Below are 23,177 nucleotides of genomic sequence, written 5' to 3'. Positions count from 1 at the left end.
GGTTTGTTTGCTAATTTTACAGAGCACAGTCCTCGTCACTGAGCCTTCCTCCAGTTTTGATGTTGGTAAAACCTCACTTGAGCAAAGATTTTATTTTCTGTCTGAAATTTTTTTAAAAAACGGCTACTTAATGTTGACGTCTCTGTCTTGAAGGAAAAACAACAAATCACGTCAATGCCCTGGGGAAAACATTGGGGTGAGTGTGTATGTTACCCTGTGAAAAATGGTACAGTATGGTACATGTGTGTTTAGACCCTACAGACGATGGTGAGGGTGTGTGTGTGTGTGTGTGTGTGTGTGTGTGTGTTACCCGGCAGGGAATACAGGAGCGTTCTCCTGCTGTCCCGGAGCATCAACATGCAGAACTGAGAAGTGCTGAGTCACTTCCTGCATGTCCTCGTAGTTAAACAAGCTGTTGAAACAAGACTTATCTACACACACACACGCACGCACGCACGCAGGCACGCACGTACACACACACACACACACACACACAGCTGTGTTAAGTCCTTCTTTCTTATGTTTTCTCACCTGTACTATTATTACTACGTTTCATGCTTGTTTACTCACGGTTGAGTCCAATGTCATGGTAGGTGAGGATTGTGGGTCGATTGCCCTTAGCAACTCCCCTCATGGTGACGTGCAGCACACCGTGGGCCGTCTCCACATCGTGCTCCTGATCAACACGGCAAACAAACAAACAAACAAACAAATATCATCCTGTCGGTGCCAGCGACAAACACACAGCAGCACAGCAGGAGCCCCGAGGGAGAGCTCATTAAACTTGTTCCACTTCGACACACTCAGCTAAGTGACAGTACACGGGGGGGAGGTACCACTGGGGGTATTTTTTCAGTCGTAGCTTCCATTTTAACACCAGTAGAGAAAACAGTGAAACACCGTCCTGATATCATAAAGAGACGCAGCATGTAACCCAGGCTGAAGCAGCTCAGAACTGATGAATCACATGTACTGTGAGAACTAAGAGAAGAGACCATCTTTCTCCTGTACTGGCTTCTCTTCATTGGTTTCCAGTAAAATCTAGAATAGAGTTTAAAATCCTTCTCCTCACCTTAGTTCAGGGCTGGATCAGGCCTTAGACCAGCCCCTAGTTATGCTGCTATAGGCTTAGACTGCCGGGGGACTCCCATGATGCACTGGGCTCCTCTATCCTCCTCTTCCTCTCCATCATTATGTGTGTTCTCTCTCTCTCTCTCCCTCCCTCCCTCCCTCCCTCCCTCCCTCCCCCCCCCCCCCCCCCCCTCCCCTCTCTCTCCCCCTCTCTCTGTCCAACCTCCACCCAACACGGACCCTGACAGAAGCCGCCCACATTGAGCCTGGTTCTGTTCGAGGTTTCTTCCTGTTAAAGGGGAGTTCTTCCTCCACTGTTGCTCAATCTAATATCTGATGCTGCTCATGTGGGGATTCTTGAATCCTTAATGTTGAATTCCTGAATCGTTGGGTCTCTCTCTAATTAAAGAGTTTGGTCTAGACCTCTTTGTGGAAAGAGTATTGAGATAACGCTGTTATGAATTGGCACTATATAAAGATTGATTGATGTATTTAGTCAGAAATCATCAGCCGAGTGGAAAGCAGATGCTTTATCACCGTCACACTTGTTTGTGTTCATAATATATAACTATATTTATTAGACTCCATGTTACATGAAAAGGTGGGAGAAGAAGGAAGCAGCGCTGTGTGTGTTTATCTATAAGGCTCTACTGCAAAAACCACCCCATTCCCTCTGCACTTAAACGCATCACTTACAGCGTCGGGTCACAGGATGTTTTAACATCAGCTGTAACTCTTGTTCACACTGAACCTGGAAAAAGTGGGTTCAGGTTTTATGCTGCGTACAAATGGAATAAGCTACAACGTTTACGATTCTGCCTTCTCTCATTCCAATTTTAAAAGGTGGTACTTTTAAACCACACTTGTGTTTTTCTTGTGCAAATGTATATTGTACATCCGTCTCTGTTTAAACTGTACATTGCACACAAAAAAGATCCCAACCTCAGTGAGATGAATGTACTTGAGAAGAACAACACATCCACCGTGCACATGAACGCACCACGCCATGACTCTGAGCCGTGACTCGACAACTGGGTCACTTGTTTAGAAATCAGATACGCCTTAATGCCAAACAGCAGAGTGGCCACCAGTCAGAGGCCAGCAGACAGGCAGCTGAATGGCTTCAAATGGGCCGAGGTGCCGTCTAGTAATCTCATTAATGAACTGACCATGGAAACACCTGACAGATTCTATTAATGGGTCTTAAGCTTCCCCACACTAATGTCTACACACACACACAGTTTGTCACCGCAGTGCATGCGGCGCACAAGAATGTTTCTATTGGCTTTTAATCAACTGAATGAGTTTTAAATTGCACAGTGTGAGATCCATTAGTGAGTGACGTCATAACTATTCCCAAACCAGGAAATTCAGTTTTTCATCCGTGTAAAATGTTTGTGCCTGCAAAAAGGCAAAACCTAAAAACTGGAACATCACAGACTTAAACACTGGACCCTAGTCCATGCATCCATCCATCCATCCACTTCTGATATACTTTGTTTACATCTTCATATATATATTTATATACTACTGCTTATTCTGCACAGTGTACACAACACATTTATCTAACTACTCTCATACCCAAGACCGCAACAGTATCAGTATATTTTTACCACAGTACTATTTTCTATGTTACTCTATTCTATTTATTCTATATTACATACACAGTGGTCCCTCGTTTATTGTGGGGGTTACGTTCTAAAAATAACCCGCAATAGGCGAAATCCGCAAAGTAGTCAGCTTTATTTTTTACAATTATTCTATATATTTTAAGGCTGTAAAACCCCTCACCATACAGTTTATACACTTTTACAGGCATTAGAGGCATACAGGCATTAACATTTTCTCACATTTATCTCTTGTTTGACTTGTTTGTTTGTCTTGCAAACAGGCAGCACTTAAAAGTCACACTGCTAGTGATTGAACATTGATGTAAATTTGGCAAGCCGAACGCATTCTGTACTGTACAGAGACACGGCACGGAGGAGACTGACTGACATTGGTCTACAGTCCCTTAGCCAATCAGGACGCAGAACACAATGCGCGTTCATACACTGTAAAAAAAAAAGCATGCAAAATTGCACTAAAAAATCCGCGAAACAGCGAGGCCGCAAAAGGTGAACCGCGTTATAGCGAGGGAATACTGTATATATATATATATCAATAATGTATTTTAGCTTTATTGTGTGTTGTTATGTCTTGGATTCTTGTGCTATTTTTTCTTATTGTTACATCTACTTGGTGTGTTTGTCCTTTACATATTATTTCACTGTATATATTGTTTATACGACAAATAAAGAACTGGTATAAAATTCTTGTGCTCCGTTGATCTTTGTATCTCTTTGTGTCTTTACTACTTACTTTTTCCAGTTTTTAAATTGAGATGCTGGTTGTCTTTTAGGTTTTTCTCCAGAAAATTAGATGCATGTGCTGTGATGGAAAGTGTTACAAATAAACTGACTGACAACTAATCTGACTTTCTGTTGTCACACAGCTGAAACAGAATATGCAGATGTGAGCAAGTGTCTGCCGGCTAACAGCATTTATGCAGGTGAACAAGATGAGCAGGTTAACTAGCTAACCAGCCTGTTAGCTAACAGGGGGCAAAGCATGACTGAGGGCGGCAGGCTACTGAACGGCTGGCTAACCGGCTAACCGGCTAACTGGCTAACTCACCACCCCAACTCCTAAAGAACAGTAGATCTGGTGCAAGTCCAGAGAGTCAGACATCCTGACAGAGGAGGAAGAGGAGGGAGAGTTTTAGAAAGGAGGACAAAAGGAAGAATGCTTCATAAACAGAGAGGAGGGAAAAGAGACAGAAGAAAGAGACACCGATCCGACAGAGACAGTGGGGTCGATGTGATTACATCATCAGGGTTAATCTCATTGGCTGAGAGCAGTGAGGTCTTAAGGTCTCACCAGCCAACCACTTGTTGCCCTTCTTCAATCCGTCACTGACTTTATCTTCCCCCCCTTCTCTTCTCTCTGCTCTCATCCTCCTCTTCTTTATCTTCCTCCTCGGCTCGTTATAATCAAAGTTCACCACCAATTACCATAAAACACGACGAGCAAATTACAACTGAGTCACCTGAGACTCGCACGCTGCCTTTTAATTTAACGTTTTTCTCCCTCGCCGTTCAGACTGCTTGACATGGAAATATTAGTGTGGAGATTATTCAGTCCTGAAATGACTCCCCATGCTCAGAGCACAAAGACAATCAACTCGATCAATCCTTCTACTACAGTGTAGTCTCTTTGTTATATTTGTATATACTGCATAGCTTTTTTATTCTATTTTATATTATATTCTACTTATATAGGCACCTGTTGTTTAACTTATCTTTGCACTGTTGTTCTTGTTCTTTGCTGCTGTAAATTAGCAAATTTCCCCAATGTGGGACAAATGAAGGTTTATCTTATCTTAGTTTGTCTGACCGAAAAAGTCCAAAACCTAAAAGTATTCTACCAAATGTCATTTGAAGCTCCTGTTGGAGGAATTCTAATGAAGCTTTGAATGTCAGCTCTACAAAAACTACAAAAAACTAAAATCTGTGCAGCATTCGAATGTTGATTTTAAAATTTGAATGTTAACATTATGAATTATATTCTAAAATATTAAGTTTATTAGAATGTAAAACCAAGAGAAGCAGCAAATTATCACATTTTATAACTTCGGATGAGCAATTTGTTGTCAATTTAAAAAAAAAGACTTGAAGGATAATTCGTATTTCAAACTAGTTGCTGTTTCCTGTCAATCGATTAATTGATTAATCAAACTGATGTTCTTTGTTGATGTTGTTTTTGGACATCTAAAATGCTAAATTTAATAAAACACAAAGCTGAAATGTTTTGACGCTGTTATAGTGACATATAAAGACCCAGCAGGGAAAAACTGACTGAACTGCAGCTGAACAAGTGATGTGACTTTCAAAGAGCTCACAGGATGTTCTGGAGGATTCAAAATAACTCTGATCAGAGGCACTGATGCAAACTGAGCTGCTGCGCTGAGGTCAGTCCGACGAGCGCTGCGGATCAATATCTGTGCGGAGCTAATGGTTATTCAACTAACTACAGCCTGATGTCTGACCCTGAAATCTGTCTGCATGGTGTTCTGGCTGCAGTCGACTTGGTTTGGTCGTTAAACTGATGCTGGAGCTTCTAACAGGATCAAACAGGCTGCGTTTCTTCTTCTGCTGCTTTAAATGTGTTTCTTGGATGTATTTCCTGCTTTGTTGTGCTGGAGCTACAGACAGCAGCTAAAGTCAAAGTCAGAGTGTTTCTCCACATCCAAGATGAACCTCTGGTCATCCATGGTGTTAAAAACCCTCTGACCGGCTGACGTCTGGCCTGGTGCCCCCCCATTAGAGAATAATACTGATGTGCTGCTGGAATATACCACAAAAAGTCTGCACGGGGGCTTTTATTTTGAAAACTGAGCTGATTCTCTTTGCCGTTTGTCTGTCTGACTTTCTGCCGCCTCATCTGCTCTGAGCTGCTTGACACATCCGTCAGAATAAGACCAGGAGCGAATCTTTAGCGGAGCGCCGAGATGCTTCTGGGACGCTTCTTAAACACATTAAAGCGTTAACTAGAGCGGACGCCATCAGACGCTCCTGGTGGGTTTTAGCCTCACACACCTCCTCCTAAATACGAACCATTTCTCTCCAGCAGTATTACTCATTTACTTCACTGACTAACTAAGTGATGGAGGCAGCAGCAGACCAGCAGCTCCTCTGTTCTGTGAGCGAAAATCAGAGCAGAACTCCACTATCTGTGTTTGTTCCCATTTAATTTAAATTATTATTAATCTATGCTTCATTTTCCAGTTTTGAGAATTATGCCACTGAAATTTAATCGAAATTTAATCAAAATTTAATCTACAATGCTGATGAAACGTTTTGATTTGAGATTACAGCCCGACTGTAACGTCAAAGGAGAGGAAAAGATTTGCTGTTGTTTTGACGCTGTGAAGGTCTGATGTGTTGCTGCTGGACTCACCTGACAGTCGAAGTCCTGGAGATTTCTTCCATTCTGAAGAGACATAAATAAAGACACAGAAATTCTTCAGTTATTACTGTAATGAAAGTATACAGGTCATGAATCTGATTGTAAGTCATTAGATTAGATCAAGATAGTTTAATTGAACGTTCCTCTGTTTGTGCATTATCAGATTTAAAGATAAACTACTGCTTTACTTGATTTTAGATTAGATTAGATTAGATTAGATTCAACTTTATTGTCATTACACCTGTACAGTACAAGGCAATGAAATGCATTTTGGCATCTAACCAGAAGTGCAATTTGTAGAAAAAGTGCAGAATATATATAAGGTATGTACAGAATATACAGAATTACAGGTGCTATATACAGAGTAGTGCTGTGAACATGTGTGCTAGTGACTACGGTATAAATATAAATAGAATATACAGATTAGACTGAGAGTGGAATGTACATATAATACAGGTGTATACAGATTGAGGTGATATACATATTACCTAGATTTAAATACTATATTTACAGAGGACAGTATGGTGATGTGTCGGGGCAGGGGGGTCAGTGGGGGGCAGAGTTCAGTAGGGAGACAGCTCTGGGGAAAAAGCTGTTCTTCAGTCTGGTGGTCCTGGTTCGGAGGCTCCTGAAGCGCCTGCCGGAGGGTAAGAGGACAAACAGTTTATGGGCAGGGTGGGAGGAGTCCTTGAGGATGCTGCGAGCTCGACGCAGACAGCGTTTCCTCTGGATGTCCTCAATGGCTGGAAGAGGAGTCCTTGTGATACGTTGGGCAGTTTTCACCACCCGCTGTAGCATCTTACGGTCTGCGGCAGAGCAGTTCCCATACCAGACAGTGACACAGCTGGTCAGGATGCTCTCGATCGCACAGCGGTAGAAGTTCACCAGTACGCTTGAGGACAGGTGGTGTCTCTTCAGTGTCCTCAGGAAGAAGAGGCGTTGGTGAGCCTTCTTGACCAGGTTGGAGGTGTTAGTGGACCAGGAGAGGTTCTCAGAGATGTGAGTCCCCAGGAACTTGAAGCTGGAGACACGTTCCACAGCCATCCCGTTGATGTGAATGGGGTTGTGCGTGTTTCCGCTCTCCCTCCTGAAGTCAATGATAAGCTCCTTAGTCTTGCTGGTGTTAAGGAGCAGCTTATTGTCAGCACACCAAGCGGCCAGATGCTGTACCTCCTCCCTGTAGGCTGTCTCATCGTTGTTGCTGATGAGGCCAATCACCGTTGTGTCGTCCGCAAACTTGATGATGGAGTTGGATCCATGTACAGGTCTGCAGTCGTGGGTGAAGAGGGAGTAGAGGAATGGGCTCAGCACACAGCCCTGTGGTACGCCTGTGTTGAGTGTGATGGTGGTTGAGCTGGTGTGTCCTGACCTAACATGCTGGGGTCTGTCAGTCAGGAAGTCTTTTATCCAGTAACAGAGGGGGGTGTTGATGCCCAGGTCTCCGAGTTTGGTGATTAACTTGGAGGGGATGACAGTGTTAAATGCTGAGCTGAAGTCGATGAACAGCATCCGTGCGTAAGTGTTGTTGTTGTCCAGATGTGTGAGCACAGAGTGCAGTGCAGTGGAGATTGCATCCTCTGTACTCCTGTTGCTGTGGTAGGCAAACTGGTACGGGTCCAGTGTGGGTGGGAGACAGTTCTTCAGATGTGCCAGGACCAGTCGCTCAAAGCACTTCATAACGATGGGTGTGAGTGCTACGGGGCGGTAGTCGATTTTAAGCAAATTAGTTAAACTAAAGTTTGTTTAATCAGGTCTGTTAGTGTATAAGGGCCACTTAGAGGGAGAAAGGTAACCTGAGACTCATAATATTACAGGAATAAAGTCATAATATTAAAAAAAGAAAAAAAAGGTGTAATATTCCAAGAATAAAGTTGGGGAAAATAAAGTTGTAATTTTATGTAAGAAAAAAATAAATCACAAAGTCACAAAGAAAAAAGTTGGAATATTAGGAAAGTTCAGTTGTAATTTTATGGAGAAAGGGTCACATTATTTAAAGAAAAGGTTTTATAAGAACATTAATCTTTTGGCACATCAACACCTGATATTTTTTCGACCTCTCTCTCCTGTTTTTATTGATAACTCTATTTTATCAGACCATTACCTGATAACATTTGATTTCTTGCTACAGGACTATGCTCTATATGACAGAGAGGTCCTCACTAGATCCTTATCTGATAGTGCTGTTGCCAAATTTAGGGAGGTGATTCCTTCAGTATTTCAGCCAGTGTGTCCCTGTGCTGTGGATGACCCCCATGTTAATCTGAGCCCCTCCCAAATTGATTATCTGGTCGATAGTGCTGCAGGTTCACTGCGAATGACACTAGACTCTATTGCCCCTCTAAAAAAGAAGAGAATTAAAGAAAGAGACAAGCTCCCTGGTATAACTCCCAGACACGTGAGCTTAAGCAACACTCACGAAGGCTAGAAAGGACATGGCGGGCCACCAAAGTGGAAGAATCCTGTTTAATCTGGCAAGATAGTCTTAAAACCTATAGAAAGGCCCTCTGTAATGCCAGAGCCGCCTACTACTCCTCATTAATAGAAGAAAATAAAAGCAACCCTAGATTCCTTTTTAGCACAATAGCTAGGCTGACAAGGAGCCAGAACTCTATTGATCCTTGTGTTCCCTTAGAGCTCAGCAGTAACGACTTCATGAGCTTCTTTAATGAGAAAATCCTAACTATTAGGGACAAAATTCAGCACCTCCTGCCCTTAACAGGGTCTGGTCCAACCTCAAACCTAGGAACCATAGAAACAGCTGTTAGACCTGATGTGTACTTGGACTGTTTTTCTCCAATTGATCTTGCTGAATTGACCTCAATAATCTCCTCATCTAGATCGTCAACATGTCTCCTAGACCCCATTCCTACTGGACTCCTTAAAGAGGTCCTGCCCCTAATTAACACGTCCTTACTGGATATGATCAATCAGTCTTTACTAAGAGGCTATGTACCGCAGTCCTATAAAGTAGCAGTAATTAAACCTCTCCTGAAAAAGCCTACTCTTGATTCAGGTGTGTTAGCTAACTATAGACCTTTATCCAACTTTTCCTTTCTCTCCAAGATCCTGGAGAAAGTTGTAGCTAATCAGCTGTGTAATTTTTTAAACTGTAATAGTCTATTTGAGGATTTTCAGTCAGGTTTTAGAGCGAACCACAGCACAGAGACAGCACTGGTGAAGGTTACAAACGACCTCCTCATGGCATCAGACAGAGGACTCCTCTCTGTCCTGGTCTTGTTAGACCTGAGTGCTGCTTTCGACACCATCGACCATCACATCCTGTTACAGAGACTGGAACAGTTCATTGGTATAAAAGGAACTGCATTAAGCTGGTTTAAGTCCTATTTATTAGATCGATTTCAGTTTGTACATATTAATAACGAATCCTCTGTCCACACTAAGGTTAGACATGGAGTTCCACAAGGTTCAGTGCTTGGACCAATACTCTTTATCTTATATATGCTTCCTCTGGGTAATATTATCAGGAAGCACTCCATTAATTTCCACTGTTATGCAGATGATACACAATTATATTTATCAATAAAGCCTGATGAACCCAGTCAGTTGGTTAAACTTCAAATCTGCCTTAAGGACATAAAGTCCTGGATGAGCAGCAACATTCTGCTGCTAAATTCAGATAAAACTGAAGTTATTTTGCTTGGCCCCAGACACCTCAGAGACAGCTTTTCCACTACCATAACTGCTCTGGACGGCATAAATCTGGCCTCCAGCTCCACTGTGAGGAATCTGGGAGTCTTATTTGATCAGGATTTGTCCTTTAACTCCCACATTAAACAGATTTCTAGAACTGCCTTTTTCCATCTACGTAATATTGCCAAAATCAGGCCCATCATATCCACTGATGATGCAGAAAAATTGGTCCATGCATTTGTCACTTCTAGGTTGGACTATTGTAACTCATTATTATCAGGCTGCCCCAATAAGTCGTTAAAGACTCTCCAGCTGGTCCAGAACGCTGCTGCTCGTGTTCTGACGAGAACTAAAAGAAGAGACCACATTTCTCCTGTACTTGCTTCTCTTAATTGGCTTCCAGTAAAATCTAGAATAGAGTTTAAAATCCTTCTCCTCACCTACAAGGTTCTTAAGGGTCAGGCCCCATCATATCTTAAAGAGCTTATAGTACCGTACTACCCCACTAGAGCACTGCGCTCCCAGAATGCAGGTCTACTGGTGGTTCCCAAAGTCTCCAAAAGTAGTTCAGGAGGCAGAGCTTTCAGCTATCAGGCTCCTCTCCTGTGGAACCTCCTTCCAGTTTGGGTTCGGGGGGACAGACACCCTCTCTACATTTAAGAGTAGACTAAAAACCTTCCTTTTTGACAAAGCATATATTTAAGGGCTGGCTCAGGCCTTAGACCAGCCCCTAGTTATGCTGCTATAGGCTCAGACTGCCGGGGGACTCCTATGGTGCACTGAGCTCCTCTATTCTCTATCCTCCTCTTCCTCTCCATCGTTATGTCTCATGTCAGTCAAATGTCTGCCTCTAACTTGCTATCTTCCCCGGAGCCTTTCTGTGCTTTCTCATCTCTCAGGTTCCTGTGGATCCTGTGGATCCTGGTCCTGGCCCTGCTGATGTGGTTCTCTGGTTCCTGTGGGTCCTGGTCCTGGTCCCGGTCCCGCTGATGTGGTTCTCTGGTTCCTATGGATCCTGGTCCTGGTTCTGCTGATGTGGTTCCCTGGTTCCTATGGATCCTGGTCCTGGTACCGCTGATGTGGTTCTCCACCAGCCAATGGATGTGCGTCTGTCCAAGGCTCCAGCCTGTCCGTCCTTGGGAGCTGGATCTCTCCTTCACTGTGGTGCTCCCGGAGGTTTCTCTTTTCCCACTGGGTTTTTTGAGTTTTTCCTTCCCGAAGAAGGAGGGTCATAAAGGGCAGGTGATGCCTCGGACTGATCCACCGGACTGATCCATTGGCCTCATCGACTGCTGGACTCTTTATTAGATTGTTTGTTCGCTTACACTTGTTTATTTCAGTGAACTTTGTAAAGCACTATGAGACACTCTGTTGTGATATTGGGCTATACAAATAAAATTGAATTGAATTGAATTGAATTGAATTAATATCAAGACTTTTCTTGAAAAATCACGACTTTTTTCTTGAAAAACATTTCAGCTTAATTATCATTCATTTTTGAAATCTCAGACTTTTCCCCTCACTGTGGCCCTGACACTCCATGGTAGTTCTTCACGTGTCTCGTGGCTCAGATTTTCTGACTGGATGGCAGGTTGTCGTCAGGACCTGGACATCAAACTTTCTCACCTGTCCTGTCAGGAGTGGTTTGATCTCGGTCAGCTGGACGTCGTGAAGCTCCTCCATCATGGGGCCGCTTTAGTGCCAATCGACCTGATGTGAGACGCCTTCCAGACAGATTAGAAAGAGACACACAAACAAGGAGACGGACGGACAGACAGACAGACAGACAGACAGACAGACAGTCAGACGGAGTCAGTTAGGTAAAGTCCTATGCGACTGCCCGTTCACCTGTCTGCCACACACAGACACTCAGTTTACGTGTTTTCTGCTCCTGGTCTTAAAGGCAGCTTCAGTCTGTTGGTGTCAAACAGGATGCGTTCAGGGACAGTACTGCACGTACGCCATCTGCATGTAGCAGCACTAAAACTAAGACCTTATAAATTTATCTGCACTCGTGAAATTACAGGTACAAAAATAAAGAATAGATATTCACCAGCTCTGCCGCCTGTCTGTTTTTCTGTCTCTACCTGTGTGGTCTGTCAAACTGGGTTATCCAACTGTGTGAATCTAATGGAAACAGCCAGTGAGCTCTCGTTGGCAGCAGGCCACCCAGCTGTCTGTGTGTGTGTGTGTGTCTGTGTGTGTGTGTGGGCAGACAGGTTGGGTAACAGCGTTTCAGCAGAGTGGTTTGGATGGATGCTGAGCTTCCTGTGGGCTATCTGGCTCCCACCCAAACAGATAACTGACTGGCTGTGGATGTACAGCAGCCAGTCAGATCAGAGCACACGGGCTGCTGCAAAGTTAAAACCCAGCATTCAAAATTGTACTGAATCTTATTCCGTCTTGTCTTAAAAAACTGTATTTTTGCAGGTGCCATATGTCACAGGACAGCAGAAAGTTAAATCCAGACAGACAGAAACCAAACCACTGATGTGTTTTTGGCATATTTAGGGACAGGACGTTAACTTATTCACATCTTTCAGTACCATCCGGAGGTCTGGTTGTCTGTGTGTCTTTGACTCGTCCACATCCAGAAAATCGGCCATTTTAAACCGAATAAAAGAGGACGGCCTCTCTGGCTCTCTGGATTCAGCTTCTAAATCTCAAACTAAACTGCTCTGCGTTACCAACGTCGGACATGTTTTTCAGCATTCAGGCCACTCACTCATTCATTCATTCATTCATCATCATGTTGTACAAATGATACTTGAACCTTACTTGAATATTTGCATCTTGCACATTTTACTCCACTTTGAAATTCCTTTTTGATATCTAAAATTAAATTCTGATTAGTTATAAAGGGAATCGAAGATATAATTGTTACTTGCAGGAATGTAATTTTTATATCTTATAGCTCAGACAGGATATATCATTAATATAATCTGGATCTTAGATATTCAGAATTAGCTTTATGGTACCTGTGATGTTGATTTTTGATCACAGTCAGGCCTTTAAACATTTAATCATAGTAATTTTGACTAGTAGCAGCTCTAACAAAAGATAATTGTGCTTAAATCAAGTCAGAATGTCAGAAGTGAGTTTTTCTTGAAAAATGTTCATTGTCAGTGTCTGCAGTTGTTTTTATTTCAAACCACAGATGCTGAGAACAACAATTATCTATTGGTTAGTTTTATTAGTAACACTGATGTTTCGGTAAAGCTCTGCTCAGATCTGAGGTTTAACTGAACTGAGTGTACCGATGCTCTGCTGTCCGCCCACACACACACACACACACAGACACACACACACACACACACACACACACACACACACAGACACACACACACACACACACACACAGACACACAGACACACACACACACACACACACACACACACCCTGCAGATGAGCTAAAACGCTGCTTAAGTTAATTAATGATCCTGGATGCTAATGTTAGCTTCAGACAGACAGCTCCGGCTTAGCAACCGTTACCAAGGGAGACGTTTCACCACACACACACACACACACACACACACACACACACACACACCTGTAACCAAATACACCGTCGCCATAGAAATCGACACGGGCCGTGTTTCCCGGTTGCTAACTTCTCTCACTGGTTGCCGTTAACGCCACTAACAGCCCACCTGATCGCTAGCTAATCAGCTAACTAGCCGTTACTCGGTTAGTAGTAGCCGTTAACGTCACAAACGGCTCCTGGACCGACCATTAGTCGCCGTTAGCTACTCACCGTCAGCCGTTAGCTCCGGAAGCTAGTCCAAGTTACCGGGTGAATCCGGCTGGTTAGCTGGTTGGCTGGTTAGTTGGTTAGCGTTAACTAGCAGCCGTTGATTGAATTGCTGCTGGTCGCGCGGCTCCCCGCTCTCTGAACTGGCTCGCTGTCAGCTGCACGCTGACGGTCAGGGGCGGAGCTACGTCACCGTAAACAACAGGCCGCAGGTCACGAGGACACCGAGCTGCCTGGCAACAGGTGTCAATAAATGACCGGAGGTATGGAGGAAGAGTGGTGCCAAGAGGGTGGGGGCATAAAATAAAGACCCTGTTAGTCATCAAAACCACCAGGAAGCTTCTTTTTAATCCAAATAATGACAATCAAAAATAATCAGAAACTTTATCCAAATAATGACAGAAAAATAATCAGAAACTTTATCAAAATACTGACAATAAAATAATCAATCAATCAATCTTTATTTCAATCAATCTTTATTTATATCGCGCCAATTCATAACAGCGTTATCTCAAGACTCTTTCCATAAAGAGCAGGTCTAGACCAAACTCTTTAATTAGAGAGAGACCAACGATTCAGGAATTCAACATTAAGGATTCAAGAATCCCCACATGAGCAGCATCAGATATTATATTAGGAAACAGCGGCAGGAAGAACTCCCCTTTAACAGGAAGAAACCTCGAACAGAACCAGGCTCAATGTGGGCGGCTTCTGTCAGGGTCCGTGTTGGGTGGAGGTTGGAGAGAGAGAGAGGGAGAGAGAGAGAGAGAGAGAGAGAGAGAGAGAGAGAGAGAGAGAGAGAGAGAGAGAGAAGGACAACACAAACAATAGGAGTGTGACTAAAAAATTAGCATTAGCAATATGGTAATGTTGAAAAACATGATGAGTGGCTGATGATCCGCAGCAGTTGTTCATGAAGCCAGAGAACCACAGCCGCAGGACCAGGACCAGGATCCACAGGAACCAGACAATCACAGCAGGAGAACCAGGACCAGGATCCACAGGAGAGGAGCCTGATAGCTGAAAGCTCTGGCTCCATCACTACTTTTGGAGACTTTAGGAACCACCAGTAGGCCTGCAGTCTGGGAGCGCAGTGCTCTAGTGGGGTAGTACGGTACTATGAGCTCTTTAAGATATGATGGAGCCTGACCATTAAGAACCTTGTAGGTGAGGAGAAGGATTTTAAACTCTATTCTAGATTTTACTGGAAGCCAATGAAGAGAAGCCAGTACAGGAGAAATGTGGTCTCTTCTCTTAGTTCTCGTCAGAACACGAGCAGCAGCGTTCTGGACCAGCTGGAGAGTCTTTAACGACTTATTGGGGCAGCCTGATAATAATGAGTTACAATAGTCCAACCTAGAAGTGACAAATGTGTGGACTAGTTTTTCTGCATCATCTATAGACAGGATGGGCCTGATTTTATCAATATTATGTAGATGGAAAAAGACAGTTCTAGAAATCTGTTTAATGTGGGAGTTAAAGGACAAATCTTGATCAAATAAGACTCCCAGATTCCTCACAGTGGAGCTGGAGTAATGGTCCAATAGAATAGAGTTTTGTGGGAAGACTGTTAACTGTTCAATTTCAACACCATCAGCCAGAACAAGGTCAAGGGTGTGGTTAAAACAGTGAGTGGGTTCATTTACACTCTGGGAGAAGTCAATTGAGTCCAATAGTGAGACAAAAGCAGTGCTGAGACCATCATTATCATCGTCCACATGAATATTAAAGTCACCTACTATAATCACTTTGTCCACACTGAGGACTAAATCTGATAAAAACTCAGTTAAGAACTCAGAGTACGGACCAGGAGGGCGGTACACTGTGACAACATAGACTGGTTTTAGTGTTTTCCAGGTTGGGTGTGAAAAACTAAGAACAAGGCTTTCAAAGGAGTTATAGTTAATTTTAGGTCTAGGTTGGACTATTAAACTAGAGTTGAAAATGGCTGCAGCTCCACCTCCTCATCCAGAATCTCGAGGAATGTGAGTATTAGTATGACTGGGGGGGGGGCTTCATTAAGGCTAACATCCTCTTCATGGTGCAGCCAGGTTTCTGTCAGACACAATAAATCATTATGATGGTCTGATATCAGATCATTTACTAAAACAGCTTTGGATGGCAGAGATCTGATGTTTAACAGTCCACATTTAACTCTCCTGTCCTGTTTCATAGTGCCAGTGGTGGTATTAACTTTGATTAGATGTTTCTGCAGAACTCCTCTCCTGTTGGACTTTATAGATCTAAATGATCTGAATGGGGGACGGACACAGTCTCTATGGGATGTTGGGGGGGTGACTGTTCTAACGGAGGAGCAGAGAAGCAAACAAACAACCTCTATAAATCCAAGATGGCGCTGTGAGAGAGGCAGCCAGTTACAGCAGCTCTTCCAAACTTTTCTGGTTTCTGCTCCATTTTCGTATGTTTTTGTGCTTTTTGTTATTGTTAACTTCACAACTAGTCATAACTTTTGCACATCAACCATGGATCTGCAATTTGTGTCAGTACTAGTATAGATTAAATAAATACTGACAGAAATGTCTCACTGGATATTTCGACATAAGGGGAACATGGCACCCTGCAGGTGGAGCAGCTTTGACTCAAATCGCCTGATGCAGCAATCCAGAGGCGGAAGAAGAGCTCAGAATTTATACTTAAGTGAAAGCAGTATTACCACAGAGTAAAAATACTCTGTTACAAGTAAAAGTCCTGCATTTAAAATGATACTTCATAAAGTAAAAGTATTCATTACACAGAATGCCCCTTTTAAGAACAAAGCACAGTATATTATTGGATTCTAAAGTATACTGTGATGCATCATGTGTCCAAAAACTGTAATGTTGCACCTGTCAAAGGTGGGGTTGATTTTAATCACTTCATAGATTGCTGGGTCTGTTCCAGTAATCTATAACAATACACCATAATGTATTAGTTGACTAGATTTCACATCACAGCCTAGTGAGAATCAGAGAGAAAAACAACACTGTACATGTTTGTATGAAGAATTATTGACCTGATATCATTCAGTCAGAATCTTTTCACATGAGCCTGAGCCCGTCTGTCAGACAGTGTCATCCTTTAAAGTTGTCTACAAGCTCTTCAAACGGCACTGCTCTGAGGGTGTGTTTGTCCCTGGATGTAGTGCAGGATGCCCTGGGCTGACGGGAAAACGTCTCAAGATCTGACGCACACACACACACACTCAAACACACACAGTTTTGTTAGTGAAGGCAACCAGCTCAAACTTTACTGAAGAGGGAGGAAAACACTTATACAAAAATAAATTACACTCAAGGTTGCCTCATTATTATGCACTTGGTGTACAGTGAAAAGTGTTTAGCCCACTTTGAGGCTCCAACCAGGTACAAGGTACTTTTGTCGAAGTATTTTCTACCTGCTTCCAGTCCCTAAGTGGGCTTAAACTCACCTTGTCTCTTGGTCTAGACTGGCTCAGTCAGTTCAGTGACAGACCTCAGCCGAGAAGCAGAAGACAGTAGGAATGATGTTCAGGAGGTAGGGGTGCTACCACTGGTACGGGGAGGCTACTACCCTGTGAGACACCAGGCTCAGCTGGCTCACTGTCACCTGAGAAAGGAGAGACATCACAGCTAGATCAGCTGTTCCACTGTTTTTCTGGTCTTTAAAGGTCTGCCATTACCTGAGCGGCCATCAGCACCCACATCAGAAGTTGGACTATGTTGAGTTTACAGATTTCAGACTTTAAGGCGACGCTGTGTCAAATGAGACAGACGGGTACAGTCACAAAGGGATGAATGAACACATGAATGTGTTGATTATAAATGTACTCATTTAAAAGAATCAGCTGTTACTTAATATCAATTCTAAAACTGATTACTGAAATGATGTCAGATTTTTAAGTAAAACCTCATTTTACCTCACATATTTTCATGAAATGCAGCGAACCGAAATACGTCAAATAAAAACAGGCAAAGGGTCCAAGTTCACTGCACACTGTAGCATTTTGAGTTTCAGTAGAAATGGAAGTGAACACATGGAGATTAAATGGCCCCTCATGTGTGAACTGACCCTTGAAGCAGCTACAGAATTAAAGCTGAGCTACAGACAAATATTTCACTTTTAGATCTCAATGTATTTTATAGAGGTTAAGACAGAGTTGGGATTCATGGTTCTTATGGTTCTTATCTAATCTAAGAGATACTCCTCAATTACTTCAACTATTAAAGTAACCTACCTCACCTGATAGTGTGCTGAAAGTCACTGCCATCTGTGCCTGCTGCTCTCGGACCTGCTCAAGAAGCCAGAGCTGATATCTGAAAATGAGACAATATGACAATTGTAACACAAGAGTAAACTCAAAGACACGTTCAAGATTGTGACAAATATACTGCTTGTATGTCCTTATTGTAGCCTCTGTTGTAAGAATAACTACCAGATATGTGAATGAACAGTCTGGGAACAGATGGAACACTACCATTACAAGCTTCACAGCTGCAGCAGCAGCCTTACTGTCACTGATATGCAGCGCATCCACCTCATCCACTGCTAGCGTTGCTAAGTTAGCGTGTTTAGCAGATGTTTTAATAATACTTTCCAGGAAGTATGACAACTCTGATTGGCCAGACTCTCAGACAGGAAATACAACACCTGAAACTCTGATTGGTCAGTCTCCCTGTCCACATACGCACGCGCACAGTTCACATCCACCTCAAGAAAATGTAAAATTGCGAATGCAACTACCATATAAAAAGCATGGGATACAAATCTTTTGATGTGAAATTATTACTCATCTTAAAACGTTCTCTGCACACCTTTGAGATCATATATTTACTGTAGACAAAACGTACAATCATGCCATTTGTGTCACCCATTTGCTACAAAACATCAAAATGATTGTGAAAGTAAGTTCTAAAGGGATGGTGTCAGTTGTAAGCAGCACATAAATATAATTGAAATTGTGATGGTGATGAAAATAAAGTCAAGACAAAGGTTTTTATTTCTTTATTAAACCAATATCTGACCAATCATGGTGACAAAGACAAAAATTCACATACTTTAGGCGCAGCAGCTTCGCATTTAATGCTGTGCACCATTGTCCAAAATAAAGAAAAACAGGGAAAAGGAAATAAAACGATTGCACATCCACAAAGTACAAAATAAAAAAAGAAAGACACGTGGTGGTATGAATGGGTAGAAGCATGAACATATCTATGAATATGTGTGTTATTTTTTGCCACATCAGGTTATGTTGTGTTCTGCATTTTGGAATGAATTCCGTTATTTGGTGTCAACACAGAAATAAACACAATCCTAAGTAATCAGTAGTCAAACAAATAAATTAGAGAAAATACTGACAAACAAACAAAAACCTTTGGAATAATTCATGTTTAGTACAAACAAAACCAGACAAATCAAATGGTCAAACTGTTGAGAACTCTCTGTTCTCCATTCAGATGTGGTATGAAATCAGATTTGTCTATTTTACTGTCAGATGAATGTGTACAAATTTGTATTAAGATTGTGTTGTATCAAAAAGCTGCATTTTCAAAATCACATAAAAAGACTAACAATAACTTAATGAGTGTATGATGAGCCCTAAATACATGTCCATTATGTACGGACGGCTGGAAGTAAATGCATCGCACAGTGAAACCAATATGTGCCCAGTATATAGTATAAAACTGTAAAGAACAAAAATGGAAAACAAAATGTATAATGAATACAATTCTGCTACACAAAGCCTCATTGTTCCAGGAATCCTTCCAGCCGCGTCATAAACACTGATATATTGTATGTTGATGGATATAAGAATAAATGCACAATGGAAACATACGAGAATAATGACAACTGAGATATTTGGTGGTATTATTTGACCTCTGCTCTCCAGAAACCTCACAAGGATCTTTGCTTCTTACATATCACTGCCAATGACCACATATATTAACACAATGTTCATACTCTGCACATTATTACACAACTCTCTGAGACTCCATTGATGGATGTAAAATAGAGATGTGATGTATGTAATGGAAAGAATCATTCAATGAAGTATGTTGCTGCTATATATAAAGATATTATTCTTCCACCACTCATTGTAAACCAGTTCACTTGATCTACATTGTACCTTTGAGACTGCTTTTACCATAAATATGGTAACATTTACCATTCATTGCCATCACCTTCCCTTGTACACATTGTCTGTTTATTCAAAGAATCATGAGAACTGATGTAGTTTCACCCGCTTGCTGTATTTGACACAACATTCCCTAAAACTTCACACTAAACGGACTGTATCTTCTACCACCGGGCCGCCATTGTAGGGGCAGCTTCAGACGGAGCCCAGCACCCAGGAGCCGTTCAGCACCCAGGAACCGTTCAGCACCCAGGAGCCGTTCAGCACCCAGGAACCGTTCAGCACCCAGGAGCCGTTCAGCACCCAGGAACCGTTCAGCACCCAGGAACCGTTCAGCACCCAGGAGCCGTTCAGCACCCAGGAACCGTTCAGCACCCAGGAGCCGTTCAGCACCCAGGAACCGTTCAGCACCCAGGAACCGTTCAGCACCCAGGAACCGTTCAGCACCCAGGAACCGTTCAGCACCCCGGACAGAGCCGCCGAATCTTCAGCACCATGGACAGAAGCCCCGCTGCACTGCCCCCTGCTGGAGCTCAGGAGAGCTGCAGCCGGCTGCAGCGCACCGCGGGGTCGCCCTGCCTGCCTGCCCGGGCCGGACCGCCCCGAGGCCGGCTCCGTGGGCTGCTGGAGACACACACCGTGGCAGAGTTTAAAAAGCCGCCAAGCAGCTGGAGGACGGAGTACGGAGGAGGAGGAGGATCTCCTCTCCAAACACACTTCTCAAGGCACTAAAACACACAGGAACTTAAAACTGACGGACTGGTGGAGGAACAGCTCCAGCAGGATACCAACAAGCTGTTAGCTCAAGGAATCAGCCACTACTGTATAAGTCTGTGCTGATCACCATCAGTCACACTTCTCTGGAACAAACTCATCAGCCAGTCACAGCACAGGTCACTGCTGCCTCCAACAGCAGCCAATCAGAGAGCACGGCCTTATTCCTGTGTCCCAGATCAGCCAATATATAATATACACATATATATAATTATTTTATTTTCTTAATGTGTGTACCGACCATCTTTTGTACAAACATTTTGCATAGAATGGATAAAGTTCTTTCTTATCTTAACCCTCGTGCTCATTGGACAACTTAAACCAGTCTCTTCTCTGTATAAACCACGGGTGAAGAACTTTGCTCCCAGTGACTGATGGACAGCATCTGTTCCTTATCTCACTTTCTGAAACTACACGACAGATGGTAGAGCTGATAATACCCCTCCTCCTATTAGACACACACACACACACACACACAGTATGTTTCGCTATCGTTGTTAGGACTTCCCATAGACACAATGTATACTGAAACTAAAGAACACTAACCTGTCCCTGACCTTAACCTTAACCATCACCAAACAAATATTTTATACACTTTAAGTTTTGTCACTAACAACAACACACAGTGCTGTGCAAAAGCCTTAGGCACTCGTGAAAAGTAAAGTATAGTTAGGTAAGAACGCTTTCAAAAATATTACATTTGATTGTTTATTTTCATCGATTTACAAAATCAATAAGTAAGTATGCAAAGTGAGGGAACGGAAGAAAAATGTAAATCAAATCAATATCTGCTGTGACCTCCCTTTGCCTTCAGAACAGCATCAGTTCTTCCAGGTACACTTGATCACAGCCAGGGGGTTTGTAGCTTCATATTCAGGTGTATTATTAACCAGTTGTACCAAACAGGTGCTCATGATCATCAGTTTCATATGTAGGTTGAAACACAGTCGTTAGCTGAAACAGAAACAGCTGGAGGAGGATTAAAACTGGGGGAGGAACAGCCAAACTCTGCTACCAAGGTGAGGCTGGTGAAGACAGTTTGATGTCTCAGGTCATCATGTTCAGACTGAACACAGCAACAAGACACCAGGTGGTTCTACTGCATCAGCAAGGTCTCCCCCAGGCAGAGATTTCAGAGCAGACTGGGGTTTCAGATGTGCTGTTCAGGCTCTTCTGAAGAAGCACAAAGAAACGGGCAACGGCGATCGGCTATAGACACAGCGTTCAGCCAAGGGAACCACAGATGAAAGACACATTATGTTTACTCCCCTTAGAAACAGGAAGACGTCCAGCAGCCATCAGCTCAGAACCTGCAGAGACCAGTGGGACCAGGTACACCATCTACTGTCCACAGAAGTCCGGCCACAAGTGGTCTGAAATGTTTGACTGTAGCAGAAGGCAGTTTGTTCACCAAAGGGCTGAAGAGCAGAACAACAATGAGTGTCTGCAGGCAGCAGTGAAGCTGGTGGAGGTTCTCTGCAAGTCTGGAGCAGCATTTCTGCAAGTGGAGTGGGGGATTAGGTCAGAGTTAATGATGTCCTCAGTCCTGAGAAATACAGGCAGATACTGACCCATCATCAATACCAAAAGGGAGGAGTCTGATTGGCCCCAGATTTATTCTGCAGCAGGACAACGACCCCAAACATACAGCCAGTGTCATCAGGAACTATCTTCAGCGTAAAGAAGAACAAGGAGTCCTGGAAGTGATGGTGTGCCCCCCACAGAGCCCTGATCTCAGCATCATCCAGTCTGTCTGGGATCTCATGATCATGTGATCCCAGTCTGACTGCCTACACGCTGCCTACATCTGTGGTTAGTTCTCCAACATGTTTGGAACAACATCAGTTTCTTTCTTGGTTGTTTGCTTGTGCATCTCTCTCTCTCTGTCCATCATCCACCCAACATGGACCCCGACAGAAACCCCCCCTCTGAGCCTGGTTCTGTTCCAGGTTTCTTCCTGTTAAAGGGGAGTTCTTCCTCCACTGTTTCCTAATATAACATCTGATGCTGCTCATGTGGGGATTCTTGAATCCTTAATGTTGAATTCCTGAATCGTTGGTCTCTCTCTAAATAAAGAGTTTGGTCTAGACCTGCTCTTTATGGAAAGAGTATTGAGATAACGCTGTTATGAACTGGCGCGATATAAATAAAGATTGATTGATTGATCAAAAAACTGTGCAAGTGTACCTGGAAGAATTGATGCTGTTTTGCAGACACATCTAATAGTGATTACATTTAGATTCTTCTTCCGTTCGCTCACTTTGCATTTTGTGAACTGATAAAAAAAACAACTATTTTTGATATATTTTTTTTTACTATAGTACGGTGGCCGGGAGGTGCAAAACAATTTTACAATACAAGAAACACTTTTACAAAGCTGGAGACAAATTTACATTTTAGAAAACATTTTTACAAATCAGAAAACAAAATTACATTGCCATAACACATTTACAGGTCCTGAGACAAATTTACATTTGAGAAAACAAATTTACAAGACGTGAAACACTTTTACAAACGCAGAGACAAATTTACAAGTGACGAAACACTTTTACAAGCAGCCGAAACAAATTTACAAGTAACTTAACCGGTTCTACTCGACAGTTGGTACATTCCCTTTCCGGTTGAAAAAGTCACTTGTAAATTTGTTTCGGCCGCAAGTAACTTTTTCAACCGGAAAGGGAATGTACCAACACGATGGACGGCAGTCAAGCGGTCTTTTGCCCGTTTTGTGGCGAACATATAAGCCGATTAACGCGGTACATTCCCTTTCCGGTTGAAAAAGTTACTTGTAAATTTGTTTCGGCCGCTTG

The 23,177-nt window shown here is 42.9% G+C and overlaps 1 protein-coding gene across 1 annotated transcript in view; it reads right to left on the bottom strand.

Moving 5' to 3' along the window:
* LOC139210158 (protein NDRG3-like) overlaps positions 1 to 13,610 on the bottom strand; it is a 21,000-nt gene extending 7,390 nt beyond the window's left edge. The window contains exons 1-5 of the mRNA XM_070840143.1: positions 13,485 to 13,610; positions 11,356 to 11,453; positions 6,070 to 6,102; positions 571 to 676; positions 311 to 431 (exon numbers count right to left, since the gene is read on the bottom strand). Of these exons, the coding sequence (XP_070696244.1) occupies positions 311 to 431; positions 571 to 676; positions 6,070 to 6,102; positions 11,356 to 11,415 (320 nt within the window). The 5' untranslated portion in view covers positions 11,416 to 11,453; positions 13,485 to 13,610. The remainder of the gene's footprint in view (positions 1 to 310; positions 432 to 570; positions 677 to 6,069; positions 6,103 to 11,355; positions 11,454 to 13,484) is intronic.
* Between the last annotated feature and the right edge of the window lie 9,567 nt (positions 13,611 to 23,177).

The sequence above is a fragment of the Pempheris klunzingeri genome, chromosome 11 (genome assembly GCF_042242105.1).
Source record: "Pempheris klunzingeri isolate RE-2024b chromosome 11, fPemKlu1.hap1, whole genome shotgun sequence".
In the NCBI taxonomy this organism is placed as follows: Eukaryota; Metazoa; Chordata; class Actinopteri; order Acropomatiformes; family Pempheridae; genus Pempheris; species Pempheris klunzingeri.
Note: the sequence above shows the minus strand (reverse complement) of the source record. Positions and strands in the feature narration are given on the sequence as shown.